Genomic DNA, 17,091 nt, shown 5'->3' on the forward strand with positions numbered 1-17,091 from the left:
AATGGGTCAGGCCCCAAATTTGAAGTATTTTTATCGATAAAATTGTCCCTAGATTTCGCCCTTAAAGTTTGATCACTACAAGCCCGGACACACTGTATATTTCCAGATTTCTTTCAGGATAATAACTTTCAGGATTTTATTGTTACCCTGAAATCTGGCAAAAATGATAGTTTTAAGATGTGATGCACGTCTTCTATTGGCAATTGAATACTACAAAGTCCAATTACTGATCTGAATAAACCACGTAGATATTTTACCGTAGGTTCAACCCGAATGTCATCACGATAGTGACAGCATGCGGCGACCCAGATGTACGCGACGGACTCACTCACGTGATATCGACGGGACACATGCGCCCGACATTCCATTATAGTGCATACATGAATATATTTGAACGCTGCTAAAATTAAAACACTAGATTTTGTGTTACTTCAGTTATTTTACACTCTACTAATAGCGACCGCTCTGATTGGTCCCCTAAGTTGAGAACGGATCATGTTACTGATCGGTTTCAATTTGTTTATTTCTAAGAGCTCTTTCAAATTAGACATTTTGAGCCGGACGTTTGTCGTACGCTTGCAGGATCGCACACGGATTGTATAACAACTGTGATGGAATAAAATTGACAATTACCTACCAATATAATTAGTGTGCAGTCTTGCAAGCGCACGACAAACGTCCTGCTGAAAACGTCTAATTTGAAAGAACCGTCCTCTATAGAAAACTTCACCATAAAAAGGCAAGTCACATGCCGATTGAAAACCTAAAGATATTTTTTAAAGACTACGAAAGAGAAAGCAACTATAATTCTGTGCACTGAAGTGTTTATTGACATTAAGTTTATTATCACTATTACAATGAGTTATGTTTAGAAGAGAAAGTTGTATGAAACAAAACCATGCAGATGAATACACGTGCAACAGCTTTGTCGCCAACCGTTAAAGGATTTAGATAGCTGCAGTATTCAATTAAATGATTATAATTATGATATGCTCACCGCAAGAAACCGCTTTGACTGGGACCCTCATCAAAATCCTAAAAAAAACCTCTGAAAGTCCATATCGACGTAGAGCGCTGATTTGTACGAAAAATTCAATTGTTCAAATAGAGCCGGTATCAAAATCGCCACCCTGTATCTCACCACATACTATAAGGTGTTTTATGTCCCTTTTATTGTTGATAGAATTAAAGCAGATAGCAATAGTTACGGTTTCAATTAGCTGATAGTGAGCAGACCGCAAGTTACAGCCATTAAGTTAACAGTGAACTTTATTGTCAAACAATAAACCTAACCATAGCTCTAAAGACGCGGGCAAGTAATCAACTTAGGTACAAGTTCTAACACTAAGTATCGTATTAATTACCATTCTAACTGCGATAGTTAGTTCGTTTAGTAACTAAACGAAATCGGTCCATTTACCAAAATACAATTAACTAGCTTTCAAAAAAGCTTCCAAGATTCGCATCAACAAAAGAAATCTCATTCATCTTATCTAACAAAGCTCGACTGAAAATGTATCTAAGTTATCCAAATTAATTCAGCCATAAAACATATCCCACTAGCAAATTAATAAGATCTGGCCCTATATAACTCATCAAGCCACCAAAAACATAAAAGACACGTCCGTTCGTTTGTTCCAAATATATTTACGACGGTGAAATGGTTCGGAAAGAGTTATGTTAGATGTAAAAGTTGACATTTATGTGAGTTAGAATGGACGTGTTAATTAACCAAATAGTGCATTTATGTGGCCGATAACGAGGTAACGCTGCTAACAATCGCATTAAAATTATACTAACGACATATTATTAGAGAGATTATAATCTGATGTCACACATATTAAACACGACGAAGTTGTTAACATGATTTATGTGTCAGGAAATAACTCTGAAAACAGGTGAGCGGACACCGAATGCATTTTTTTTATAAATTATTAATATTTTATTTGTACAGCACGAATAAACTTCAGTTCAACTTATTTCAAGGAAACGTTAACTCAGTGGAAGTGTTGTCCTAATTAATCGGCAGCAATACTTAGCAGCGGTTTAATTGAAACTATTATCGCAAATTGAGTTTAAAATGCCACAGTCAAAAGTGGTAGCAAAATACCACCATCCGATCGCTTAATAAGGGCTCGGAGCGAAACGCCGAGCAATCAAGAGCGACGGCCGGCTGTTTAGCGCTCGTAAAAAATCTTTAAACTGTCCGGACTTCATAACCGAGACTCTTTTAAAGGCCAAAAATTTCACAACTGCCTCCTTCTCGAGGTTTTCATACACATAATTTGTTGCAAAACGAAAAAACCGCCGAATTTGCTACCGATATCTACAGCTTTTATCAGTCATCGCAGCAATAAAAATGACGATACGTTAACAACAATAATAACAATTAATTCCACAAACAAGAACATTTCACGGTCGGCAACAGAAGTTTTGTGTAATGGAAATGTGCTTGCACGAAATATTCGTACTTACATTGGCGGCAAAACCAGAATGGCTGCACTTATTTTTAAAGCGGTTCCAATTTATTTTTGAGATCGTAGTAAGGACTTTCTGTTACGCAATTGTGCGAATGATATGTGTGTAATAAAAGTGTCGTTAATGGACGTCCCAAACGTTCTGTTAATTAATTTCTACGGAAATACAGCTTTCCTGTGGCCACCATTAGAGACAACAAATGATTGTTTAGCTGACAACAGAAGTTAAATTTATCGGTAGCAAATACTTCGTCGACTTGGAACTAGATTAAGTTCTTTCTTTTAGTCACTGATCAAAATAATGTAATGCATCCCACAAAAATTAAAAGTTTTACTTGTGAATTTAAAGATTTGATAAAATGAAAAATTCGACGCGCATACGTTCCATTAATTGCGAAGTCATGTAATAGCGGGTAATTTGCAGCAAAACTATTGCTTCTTAACATTCTGGTTAATATGAAATAAATTGCCTCGCCGGTAAGTGAAATTCAAATTGATTTAGATTCCTTTTAATCAAATGCCGCCCGAGCGATTACACGGCAGAGCCACGGGCCACGGATCATCCATTATTCATAGAAATTACCACATAATGGACTATGTATTAAGGTGTTTAGTTGGGTGGGATACGTTAAAGGTACTTTAGCTATGAGTACTAATAAGTTCCCAGCCAATTAGCACCATGCATTGAAAATTAGCTTTAGTTATTTATATGATAAATTGACTGGTAGATTTTCGTCAAAATTCGTCGTCGGTTGTAGCTTTTTGTTGAAAAGTTTTTGTCTGTAACTACAGAGAAACTTTTGAAAAAATCTGCCTAGACTTGAAAATGCGTTATTTTACACATACCGCAAGTTTAACAAAGTATCGTAAGTATCATATGTGATGGATATGTACTTACGACGTTTACATATCCATCACATAACTACAATTACAATAAGATTCTGCTCAACTACATCTTGTCCATATGAACATTGTGTTCTCATCTCATTAGTTTGTTTGCAGATTGTGTTAATTTAACTAAAGCGGCAAATACAATTAAGTTGAGGTTTCACCACCGCTACTTGCAAGATAATCCTCAAGCTTCAGGTGTAAGCACTAATTAGCTTTGCTTTAATTGCCAACGCTTATTACCACATGGATAATTTATTACTTTATACCAAGAACCCTTTACTTCATTACTTGTTTAAGAGTATTATGTATTTCATAATCTTTTTTAATAAATTTTAACATTTATCATGCTCTATTTTTGTACGTTTTTGCGTACAAGAGAGAACTGTGGAAAATGTGAATGTTACAATTGCTTGACGCCAAAAGTTAGTTCTATCAAATGAAATAACTTTTAGCTTTAATAAAGCTAATTCAACATTTCCTGTTCGTCGTCCAGCGAATGCTCCCAAAGTTTAGACACTTTCTGAAATTTGCCTGAAAACATAGGAAATAGGTTCCACTTCATAGGATGAAATAGATCCGGAGGTCACAGGTCCACTATTTGAAGACGGTCGCACCCCTGTCATGTTTGTAACAAGTTCTTGTTTTACGGCCTTATTAATCCTATCGTCACGTATCTTTCAATACCATACAGCATAATAAGATTTATGGCCCTAATATTTCATTGAATAGTGGACACGTTGGAGACCGGTGAAATTTTAATTGGCATCTGATACCAAAGACTCGACTCAATTTAGAGCAGAAACTTTAAAAACCTCTAACGGTTTATTTTTGGATTCACTTAAGCAGTTCCTGACAACATAAACAAGTCTTCATGATACCCATTCTAGACCTCCTAGGTCTTATATTATAATTTCCCATTAACAATAACCTTGTTACACTGAAAAAGTCTATGCAAATACAAAAACTAACAAACAACTCTCCATAGACAATAAGCAAGACTCGGCAAATATGCCGGCAGACAACTTTTTGCCATAATGTTTCGCAATAAATCCTAACAAATAAGACCCTATCTAATCCCGCGACTATCTAGATCTCTCCACAAGTTCTGCCTATCAGACATCTTCTCGGTTTCCATGCCATTTAACAGGCCATAACTTCAACGTGGAACATTAATACGAGAGGACATTATCTCCAAATGAAATATAAGTACGTTGAAAGCAAATAACGCGTGAATCGTAACTCCTTTACATGATTTTCGTTAGATATGTCAGCGTCTGTTACCTACATTCCGCCAACGTATAAGTGTTATATGTAGAAATATCCCCTACATACTTTATCCCGTTAAAACTTTCATTTCTCAAGGTAAAATTGGTCTATAATATTGTAGAACTTACTTGTGCAATAATCGTTTATTAACAATCAGCTGAAATTATGTTATGTACTGACCATTTCATAAAGTGCAGGTCAAAATTTAAATATACTAGTTACTGATGGTAATAAAGATAATTCATTTACATTATGAAATCCCGGACGGTTATCTTCTGGCCCATATTGTAATAATAAATAATATTGATTTACAGAAGCCATCAGCCTATGTACACATTTAAAATACGAAATCCCTCAATGGCCAGCCTTGATAAATTTACAATTAAAGCGAAAATTAATTTGGAACTTTGTAGGGCGATCTTCGTAAACCCGGGTAAAGTCTGCGTAAAAGGACAATGTTCGTTCTCCATACATTGTTCGCCGTTAGATCAACAGTGCCGAAAAAATACTTTCTAGGTTCTAAATGACACAAATCTTTATGTAAGAACAATTATTCCTGGCGGACCAATTCTATAAACTTATTGATAGCAATATTGTTATCATAACCTCTTACTTACTAGTATTGTATTATAATATTGTATGCACATCGATTTGGGAGATGTTCTGTATTGTAGTTGTCGCAGCCAAATTGTATTATAATATTGGACGGGTTTTGGAAATAGCTCGGCGTTCCACTTTTATCATTTACTTACTTACATTTTGCACGTAAATAAATAACATGAATCTTATGTTTACTTTCCACTCTTGACATTTAACACGTGACTTACCAAACTAACTATCTCCATGGTTACCGTCTTAGTCTATGCATGACTAGGGATTGAACAACTTTTAATTGAATATTATTAACAATTCTCGATAATTTTTATCGATTGAAAAATATTCGGTATTTGAATCGAAAGGTATATTCAATTTTATCAATATCAAAATATTCAATTTTAATAATAAAATAAATATTATTTACTACCACCTATGAAATGTTCTGAAAATTGCCTGGAGCGCTCCCCCAATCCTGGGTTTTCCCTTTCCAAACTGAGAGGACATCATTTTGGTTCTATCGATACATTATAAAGGTAGGTACTTAATATTTGAAATGTATTACCAATTATTGTTATAAGCATTTTGAGTGAATAAAACTTTCAATTCTATTAGGACTTTAGACATTTCTCTCACTTTAAGCGGCATTGGATTTTTCATCGGATTTTGAAACTGTTACAGATATATTAAAGATGATCCCATATTTATGTCATTGTCAATATCAGTATTATGATCACAATTCTTTTTATTTTATTCATGACCTTTTAGACCAGTTGGACACATTAGATAGCTTCTTGTAGTATCGTGCAATATATTTTTAACTTTTAATTAAAATCTAGTCATACTGTAGCAATTTGGACGATTTATTTTATTTACAAGATCGGTATCTTATTGTCTATGATGACCGCAATCAACATCACTATTACGTGGATTCCTAACAATGAAGTACGGCATTGCCTTGTGCCGATTTTACATAGATTTTATCGACACAAATTATGGAACTTCATAGGATATGGAGCAGGCCACGCCCTAAAATGTCCGGATGTCGTCATAGTATTATGGAATACATGTAAAAGACTTTTATTATTTCATTTTCTAATCCTCAAGTGTCCATTACAATCTAATTAATATTTGTGTATTCAAAAAGTAAGAGATCAATTTTGATACTTTACTGCTGTGCCCAGGAATCTGAGGCCGTTTCTGACAATGTCCTTTCGCTAAGATTTAATGCGTTAAGGCACTGACATGCCGCTCACGAAGATTTATGTAAGTACGGGCCGAGTCCGCCTCCTGGCATCAGAGAATCATGGCACAGCGGGACAGCGGGTATGTCAGTATCGCGCTCAATACTGTTTTATAAACTACTTCGCATTGTTCGTAGGGAATTTATCGCCGGAGGCCTTTGTAATTAAAAGCTTAGTCCTGAAACTATGATGTGAGCCTCACATTTGAAGCATCAGCACGTTTTGTCTCTTGTTAGTTGATTGAGGATTTGCTGCAATTTGAATATTACCGATTCGTATGCTGAAATGAAGTTTATATTAAGTCTTCCATCCAACTATCTAGTCCTAAATAAATAAAGGACGACTCATTTATATTAATACCTTATTTTTAATTACAAGTATCTGGGGGCACGGCAGTGCCCCCACCAAGTCGAGCAAAAAGCGGCACGGCCGTACCATCCTTTTCTCGAAGCAATTCAGGCCATTTTCGACCGCCTGTAACTTCGTTGTGGATAAAACTAGAAGGCTGAATTTTCATTAGCTATGCAGGCATTGTAAAGACACGGTATATTTCAAATTTTATTCAATTTGAACCAGTAGTTTAAGAATTATAACGGGTCAAAGTTTCTTAATTTTGTCACTCACCGATCATCAAAATTCTAAGGCACTTCTAGCAGACCTAGAAGCTTCAAATTTGGAATATAAGTAGTATTTGGTGTATGAATCAAAGAAAAACTAAAATATTTGGGGGCACGGTAGTGCAACCGCCAAGTCGAGTAATATTTTTCAATTTCGGTCCAGTTTTCTAGATACATAACTGCTGTCTACAAAATACAAAAAGAAATGAGATCCCATCAAAAACAATACTTGTCAAAAAAAACCAAGTCTCGCAACTCAGTTGTTCTACGGTAAAAAGTTGTGAGATCCATGTTTTACATAAATTATTGACTTGGCCATCGCACTAAATAATTTAATTTACACGTGTTTTCATGCGATGGCCAAGTCAATAATTTATGTAAAACGTTAAAGATTTCCTGGCCTGGACTTGGTATTACATGGATCTCACAACTTTTTAGGGGGCGTCCATAAATTACGTCACACAATTTTGGCCATTTTTCAACCCCCCGCCCCCCTTGGTGAGATTTGGTGAGATTTTGCCTGACCCCCTCCCCCACCCGCCTAATCTCACGTGATATTTAATAAATGCCTATTTTGCAACGTCTATGCTTCGAGTCTATTAGATTTATATGAAAAAATCAGTAACCCAGTGTCACGCCGATGCCACGCGTAGTGCTGGGTTCCGTAGCTTCCCGTCGTTTAGTAAGACAAGCAATTGCTTCAACCTAGGACCAGTTTTTTGATTCATAGTTAAAATAACTAATTGTTAAATTTTGCTACTAATGGTTAAATATTAATAAAATGTAAACTAATAAGTAGTTAAAAAATGTACTAAAAGTCAAGTTAAACATTGTTATAAAAACATTTTTTTCTGTTATTTAACCACTTGTCATTTGACATCTGTCAAATTTGACTACTGGTTACTTTAACTACGAATACATAATATTTTCATACGTAGGTATGTATCATTTTTTAGGGTTCCGTAGTCCTGACAAGGAACCCTTATAGTTTCGATGTCTGTCTGTCTGTCCGAGATTTCACTTGGAAACTATTGGCACTGGGGAGCTGTAATTTTGTGAAGGTATGTATATTAATCACGCCGACAAAACGGTAAAATAAAATTTTGAAAAAAAAAATTTTTTTTGGGCTAGCTGCATGTAAAGTGGGGATGAATTTTTTCAAGGAAAACTACAACGGTTAAGATACATTACTTAGTTTAAGAGTAATAGTCATTTGACTCATGTTTTATACAATTTCTTAACCAGTAAAAATTCCTTAGAAGAAAATATGAAAAGTGACTTTAGTTAGATGAAGTAATTGCTTGCTTCTGAAATATTGTGGTAAAGACAGACAACTACGGAACACTGCGCGTGGCACGACACGTACTTGGCCAATTTTTTACGCAATAGCGATGCCGATGACGTTTTTTTTTAATTTCGTATTTTCTTAATTTCGACATTTATTCTGCATCTTTAGTGTTCACAAATGCGGATTAGACGGTTTGGAATAAATTGTCATTATCATCATAAAAAAAAAACATTTTTTTTTACTTCAATAACCCAGTTTTCTGGCAATTTTACTCTATTTCTTGCGGGAAAAATTACGTGATATTTTCCGAGACCCCCCGAGGGGGTCAACGAAAACCTCACTTAATCTCGTGGGGGAGAGCCCCCACGAGATTAAGTGAGGTTTTCGTTGACCCCCTCCCCCCTCTAAAAGTCTCACGTAATTTATGGACGCCCCCTTACCGTAGAACAACTGAGTTGCGAGACTTGTTTTTTTTTGACAAGTATTGTTTTTGATGGGATCATGTTTACGCAAATGCAGTAGGTTCACCATTCTACTTTTACCAGAACCATCGAAACTCCAGACCAGTTATCTCACTAAACTACTCAACAAACAAAATCTAGTGATGGATATTCGGACATGAGCTCGAGTGTGTACGCGAATTATAAATTTCAGGTTTAAAATTAACTTTTTAAAAAAGCTTATTATTAATTAAAAAGGACGAGTACCGATTTGGATGGATGCTCGATCACTTCTGTCGCCTGGGCTGCGAAGCTCTGGTGAGGTTTCCATTGGAGTCAGCATTTCTGTACTTCGCCGCCCGCTCTTCTTGCTGTGACGTCACGGTAGGGCCATACATAACACCTCCCCGCCGAGTGTGAAGCCTCTTTTTTCAATTTCTTGTAAAAAAGGGCTGGTTCGTCTGTATTTCTATATTTTCAGGTTGTTGGGCGGAAATCTTCTTCAAGAGAAATCGTTTGTACGCCCAGTAGGTGAGTATTATAATAAAAACGATGTAAAGTGGCGTATTCCAATAATAGTGAGTATTTGAAGGTTCTGGTTCCAAAATTATGGGCGTTTCTTTATCTATAAGATTTTTCAGTTTGTAGAGTTTACTCATAGGAACTTCCTCGATCTTCAGCGGCTGGTTTGCGTTTTTAATAGTAATATTAGAGAGTTCAAAAGATAGCAGCTTCACAGCGTGACCTCGAAGTTTATTTTCGGCGTTCTGAATGCTATTCGTTTCGGTAATGAGTTTACATCCTTTGGGAATCTCTACCAGGTAATTGCCTTGTATCGACTTGAAGCTTTCCTCGGCACAAATTAAACTTATTTTCGTCTTTAGTGGACACGTAATGAGATAATGGTAATCATCAATTTTGTCAATAATTTCGGTTATAGCTTTATATTGTATATATGTGCATTTGTCTGTTATTGTTTGTTTCAGGATCAGTGTGTAAATACAGTCGTCGTTCCTTTGTGTCTTCGTAAAGCTTATCCTCTTGCAATAATAAATATCTTGAAATTTGTTGCATTCTTTGTCCATGTACCAATATTTCTCTTCATTCATGGCCAGATAAGGTAAGGTGGGGATTATAAGGGTATTATTATAGGTAGGAGACGGGTACAGGTGATAATAGTCGTAAAAATCGCTATGCATAATAGGGATTTTTAGTAAAAATACCAATGTGTTGTCGGAGTAGTATGAACCACTCTCTATTAAGTCATAATAGTCTCTATAGTTAGTATGTTCGTCGAATAAAAGTTCCTGTGGCTTATAAGTTTGTTTTAGGATATTATACATGTATAGAATATCGTCATGAGATAATATACTATGGTGCGTTATGTGTAATTTGGAGAAGGCAATCGAATTTTCTAAAGAAACTAATGTCTCATATATAGAGTCCAAATTTCCATTAATTATTGTAAATAAGGTATTGATTTTGATATAGTCAGTCAGTTTATAGTTAGTCATGTTAATTTCAGTTGTGATTTCATTAATTTTGCGATAAATTTTATACTGATTGGAAGCTATCGTTGTAATAGTAGAGTTAAAGGATTCCAAAATTCCGTAATTTAAACTTATGCCTGAATTATATTTATCTGAAATGATTTTTTGATTTTTCTGCAAAACAGAAATCGCGTTGTTATATTTGATTGCGTCTTGATAGTCCAAATTACCTGTGATGCTCTTTATAACCGAGCCGAGTGCATCAATCAAGGCTCTCTTATCTCTACGCACACTATGATAACTTAGCGAGCTATACTTTGTATGGATCAATGCCAACTTACCCAATAGCGCTTGTCGGATCGCTACCGAATCACCGATGGTCGCCGGGTCGACTGCGCCGACATAGCTTATTAGCGAAGCTATATGGCTCTCTATACTATTTATGTAATCACTAAACAAACTCAAGTCGTAATAATGGATGAATGTATGTTTACTAATCTCTAACTTGCAAGTACCTAACTTAAATGGTAGTATACCAGGATTATTGGTCAGGGGGGTCAGGGTCACGTGATGTGCTTGGGCCAGCACCGGAATCAGCATCCTGAAATTGTTTTTGTTTAGTTAGAGGTTTTCTAACATTACTTTTGTGATACGTAACGTCTCTACTATCTAATATTTTAATGCCTAGGTCTCTTTTAACTTTACGAGTGACGTAGCGGGGTTGCGTTTTATGCCGAGCCGCCAGTAGGTTTTTAGAGTAAAACTGTGTATTTTCGGGATAAGTCTCAGGTTCTTTCCTGGATTCGTTATGTTTGGTCATAGTTCGTGTTTGGTTTTCTTGTAACGTTTTATTGATATTTGCATATAAAGTTGAAGTCAATTCTTTGTGTTTATCGACATAGTTTTGTAAACAAGTTGTCTCGATGTTGATATCGAACGGATCCCTATTGCTTAGGTGGCCGTTTATTATCTCTACGGGTTTTTTATTCGTTACAGAGTGTATAGAGTTATTATATCCGAGTATGGCGTACAACATAAGCTCTGGCGTATTAAGTTCAGAGCGGGTCTGAGATAAAATTCGGATATGTTCAAGTAATGTTGAATGGAGTCGTTCCACTGCACCGTTCGACTGTGGATTATTTACGCTGATAAAATGAAGATTTATTTTATGTAATTGGGCAAATTCTTTTATAGGTAAATTTTTAAATTCGGTCCCTTGATCTGCGATAATGCTTAAGGGCAGGCCGTGATGAGTCATGAATATAGTTATGGCGTTAAGTACACATACACCGGTTAAGCTCTCGAGTGGGTATGCTTGTGCGTATTTGGAAAAGGTGTCGACAATCGTTAGGAATTTTTGTCCTTTCACAGTTAATGTATCAATGTGCAATACCTCGAAAGGTTTTTCGGGAATTGGGACAATTTGGAATGCTTGTTTATTTGGGTGCCTTTCGTATTTACTAGTCTGACATATTTCGCAATTGTTTATATATTCGGTTAAGAAATTTGTTAATTTTGGCCAATAATATGTTCTTTTGATTCGCTGTTCTACCTCTTGGATGCCTCTATGATTTGTTTTCCCTTCATGATAATTTTTTGCTATTAAAAACTGACGATCCCTGTCAAGAACGTCTTCCAATAAAATTTTATGAAACGTCAGTTTAAAAGCAGAATTACTAAAGGTTTCTTGCAACGTGTTTGTTATTGATTCGTAATAGAATGGATTTGACAGCCAAATGCCGTATTTAATGTTGGGTCTAATGAATTCTTTAAACAGTGATATTATTTCGGGGTTTATACTGTTTTCCGAAATCTGAGCTACGATTCTGCGTTTTCCGGGAAATACATTTGATATAACTGGTTTGGATGGCGAGTGATGAACAAAATGGATAAGTAACTGATTATTACATGAGTTAATTGCGTTTTCAGATATTGGGATTTCTAAAATCGGGTTTTCTAATTCGGTATGTACGGTCATTAGCTCCTCTAAATCTGCAAGTTCGGGCATCTCGGTTCGCGGATTTGCAATAATAGAAATATTTTGTTCACCTACTTGCTCGTCGTCGGAATCCAATAAGGGCGTAACATCATTATTTTGAATCTGAATCCGGGATAATGCATCTGCGTTTACGTTAGATTTACTTTTTTTATAAGTGATTTTATATTCAAATTCCTCCAATTTTAAGCGCCACCTAATCAGTCGAGAATTGGCGTCTTTCATGTTAAACAAATATTGCAATGGTTTGTGGTCTGTTACAATGTTAAAGCTTCTGCCGAACAAATAGGGTCTAAAATACTTAGTCGCCCAGACGATGGCGAGTAATTCCTTTTCGATCGTGCTATAATTTTGCTCGCTATCATTCAAGGTACGCGACGCGTAGGCGACGGGCTTATCTGCGCCTATGGTTCCTTGGGATAGAACTGCACCTACAGCGACGTTCGAGGCGTCCGTACGGAGATTAAATTCTTTTGAGAAATCTGGGTACTGTAATACAGGGTCATTTGTTAATATTTGTTGGCATAATTTAAAACAGTTGACATATTCCGGATGAGTGATATCAATTTTAGATCCCTTTTTTAAACATCTAGTAAATGGCTTTGTCAAATGCGCAAAATTTGGAATAAATTTCCGGTAGTAACCCAGTAATCCCAAAAATGATTTGATTTCTTTTTGAGTCTGTGGAATCGGGAATTTGAGTATGGCATCAACCTTTTTAGGGTCAGGTTTTACACCATTTGGCGTAATAATGTGGCCTAAAAACGCGGTTTCTCTAGTCAGAAACTCGGATTTATCTAATTGCAATTTTAAATTGGCTTCCCTTAGTCTTTGAAATACGGCTTCCAAGTTAGCGATGTGTTCCTGTAGGGATACGCTGTAGATAATTATATCGTCCATGTACACCATGACGTTATCAAGCCCACGCAGTACCGAGTCCATAACACGTTGGAATGTCGACGGAGCGTTTTTTAGTCCGAACGGCATTCGAAGAAATTCATAATGACCGCGATAATCACAGTCTACACTGAATGCTGTTTTTGCAATGTCATCAGAATTTAGCTCAATTTGATAAAACCCAGAAAATAAGTCTAGCACACTAAAGTATTGACTGCGGCCTAATTTGTCTAGGATGTCGTTTATGTTAGGTATAGGATACCTGTCACTAACGGTTTTCTCATTAAGCTTCCTATAGTCGACGACCAGACGCCACTTGGTTTTTCCTGAGGCGTCGGCCTTTTTCGGGACAATCCAAATCGGGGACGACCATGGACTATCTGATGGTCTAATTATGTTTTGTTTCAGCATTTTTTTTTATTTGCTCGGATACCTCATTTTTATGTATTTCAGGGTAACGATAATTTTTGGTGAAAACTGGCTCATTATCGGTAGTTTTGATATTGTGTTTTATTTTATTTGTAAAAGTCAAAGGTGAGTTTTCTGTATAAAATATGTCGCTATAATTTTTACACAAACGAAGGAGGTTTGCCTTTTCTTCGCAGTTTAAGTGGTCAGTCCGTAATGAAGACTCTAGGTCGATGTCATGTTCAGGGGTGACACACTCAAAGTTATGAATGGAAAAGTTATTATTTATTAATTGAGCTTGCACTGGAGATGCTAGGCTGATTGTGGTGTCGTTTTTAGTCGGATTTTTTATTTCGACGTGTGCGAAACCTTGCACTGCTCTTGTGACAACGTCGGGAATATAACATTGATTTATGTATGTTTGAGGTAAAAAGATATCACCCTCATTAATTGAGACAGGAATCTTAACTGGTTTGCTACTATTTGCTCGAATTAAAGCCTCGAAAAGGTTTTTCACTCCTGACTTTAGCATGTTTATGTCATTGGTAGCGTTCGCCGTTATCAGTTGTTTATTGCAGAGATCAACTTTCGCTTGCAATCGCTCTAACATGTCGAGTCCAATGAGTCCATCGAATACATTATGAAATTTGTAAATATAAAATTTAGACATCGAATCCTCTTTGAATTCGGGAAATGTTGGAATATCGATTGTGTAGTTATTTTGGGTGGTAACATGTAAATTGGTTACGGTAAACGGTTCATAATTTAACCGAAAATGTGGGTAAAACTTTTGTATGGATTCGGGTGACAAAAACGATTGATTTGCACCGGTATCAATTAATAATTTAAGCGGGGGATTTTTAATTTGAATGTAGGGAAGCTCCCGTTTTATGTGAACATTAATTTCCATTATCCGTGGTTTATTTCCTCCGGATCCTGGTAAAAATTTTCATTGGGAATATCCTCAACAAAGTTGGACGAGTCGTTCTCGTTTTGATTTACTTCATAATATGTTTCGTTTACCGGGTATTCCGGACATTCCGGATATTCCGCATCTTGCAGTTGCGCTTCCGCTGTTTCCTCGGAATGCAATTCCTCAAATACGAAATTAGGATTCTGACGAACTGGTTGGAAATGATTATAATTCGATGGTCTCAATGGGATATCTCTAGATCTGTAAGATAATCCGCTCATTGGCTGTGGTACGGCGTTTGTACGATTGATGTTAGAGTTATTTTGGCCGTTATAGTTGTTGAAATTGTGTTTATTTTGAGAATTTTGCACCCATTGTGGCCTTGGGAAATTAAACGGATTGTTATTGAATGCATTTTGACGGTTTTGACCAAAATTAAATTGATTGTTTCTGGGAAATTGAAATTGGCGATTTTGATTTAAAAATGGGTTGTTTTGCCGGTTTTGATATGAAAAATTATTAACTTGGCGATTTTGGTTCATAAACGGATTATTTTGCGAAAGAACATTTTTACCGAAATTATTTGGTTTGCTTTAAGGTGGATGCAACTGTTGTTGTTTGTTAAAATTAACGAACGAGTTGTAATTTGGACGATTATTTTGTAGATACATAATATTTTGCTCTTCTTTAATTAATTCAATTGCTGTTGGTAAATCGGCGGGCCTCATGGCTCGGATAGTAGAGCCTAGTGGCTCTCGCAAACCGGCTAAAAATGTTTTAAGGGTTTGCGAGGTAAAAAATTCGCGTTTACACAGTTTAACAGTTGGATCCACTTCATGTAAATTCACATAATTAATTATAGTATGTAAAAGATGCATGCAGCGGTCATAAAAATCTTGAGGAGAGCTATTGTCTTGACGAAGGTTTATTAAATCCCTGGTTAATGAATTTTCATCGCGTTGATCGGAAAAATTTTGTAACAAAACACGCTTAATTTCCTGCCAAGTAGAGGCTCCATTGATGGTAACAACCTCCTCGGCCTTGCCTTTCAATTTTCCTAATAAAGAATAGAGAACCATTTGGCTCTGGAAGGCATTTGCCTGCTGGTCATCATAGTATTGCTGTAAAATAGCTTCTGATGTAGTAATAAATTTGTGTAATTGATTTGGACTACCATCGTAATCAGGAACGATGTTAATGGCGGCTCTAAATAAACCGATTTCCATTTTTCACAAATATAGAGTTTGTTTCAGTTTAACGTAAATTAATAAAATCACAAAAAGTAACAGTAGAGTCAGAAAAATTCGAACGATTCTGGTCTTTCTAACACAAAATACACAATAAAATAATTAATAAAATGTGGATGGGATAATGTAAGGAATCTGGCACTTACAGAACAATGAACTGCGGCTGCATTCTCAGCGATGTTAGCTCGTAGGTTTCAGACGAATTTCACAACTTTGATGGTCGAAAGAAGCGGATTTTTCGTCATCCACAAGACTGCGCCAATTATAACTTTCAGGTTTAAAATTAACTTTTTAAAAAAGCTTATTATTAAATAAAAAGGACGAGTACCGATTTGGATGGATGCTCGATCACTTCTGTCGCCTGGGCTGCGAAGCTCTGGTGAGGTTTCCATTGGAGTCAGCATTTCTGTACTTCGCCGCCCGCTCTTCTTGCTGTGACGTCACGGTAGGGCCATACATAACACGCGCGACGGTTGATGCGGTCGGCACATGATGCGCGCGATTTGATGGAAGATTATTTTCGTCTCTTGAATTATTAGATTGGGGATTTGACAGATTTCAAAAGTACATAATTATTTACTTATGTACACTTCCAAAAGATAAAATCCAAGGTTTTATTTAAATTTTGATTGATAAGTTAACTAACAGTGATCAGGTTTACGCAAATGCAATAGGCTCATACTTATACTTTTAACAGAACCCACGAAACTCCAGACCAGTTATCATACTAAACTAGGTTAAATCATACAAAAGTTTAGTGACGATGGATATTCGGACATGAGCGGGAGTGTGTACGCGCGACGGTGATGCGGTCGGCACATGATGCGCGCGCGCTTTGATGGAAGAGTCATGGTCGTCGGGCGGCGCGCCGCTGCTCCGCACGAGGTCGTTGCCGCTAGTGCTGGAAGCGAGCGGTGCGCCCACGCGGCAGACGAAGCTCGACCCGAGGCAGCTGCTTACACTTACTCGCCACTACTACCCCGAAGGCGGGTGGGGGTGGGGCGTGGCGTTCGCCGCCACACTGGCTCAGCTCCTCGCGCACGGCTTGCATCAAGCGTCAGCTGTGCTTGCGGTGGAAGCGGTGAAGCGGTTCGGACCCCAAGTTCGGATGCAAGCAGGTAAAGTAGCCAACTCCGATTTCTTGGTCGAATATTATTTCCCTGGCATCTGATGAGGGTTACCCCTTTTAGTAGACAGAAGATCCCGAAAGTGGAGAATCAAAGGTTGGTGATTGTGTTTGAAATGTCCCTTGAAAATGCCCAACAAAGTTACCGTAGCAAGCCGGTGTAGGATCAACCTCAGACATTGATTTGGGCTGCTCGT

At 36.9% G+C, this 17,091-nt stretch overlaps 1 protein-coding gene across 6 annotated transcripts in view; it reads left to right on the forward strand.

Annotated features, from left to right (window-relative positions):
- Positions 1-17,091, forward strand: part of LOC135075868 (monocarboxylate transporter 10-like) — a 60,481-nt gene that overhangs the window by 13,079 nt on the left and 30,311 nt on the right. For 2 of the 6 annotated variants that reach the window (XM_063970332.1, XM_063970331.1), the window contains exon 2: positions 16,522-16,886. In XM_063970332.1, the coding sequence (XP_063826402.1) occupies positions 16,607-16,886 (280 nt within the window). In that variant the 5' untranslated portion in view covers positions 16,522-16,606. Of the gene's footprint in view, positions 1-16,465; positions 16,887-17,091 lie in introns of all 6 variants that reach the window. The other 4 variants (XM_063970327.1, XM_063970328.1, XM_063970329.1 and 1 more) reach the window with 3 other exon arrangements.

This window comes from Ostrinia nubilalis, chromosome 11 (genome assembly GCF_963855985.1).
Source record: "Ostrinia nubilalis chromosome 11, ilOstNubi1.1, whole genome shotgun sequence".
NCBI lineage: Eukaryota > Metazoa > Arthropoda > Insecta > Lepidoptera > Crambidae > Ostrinia > Ostrinia nubilalis.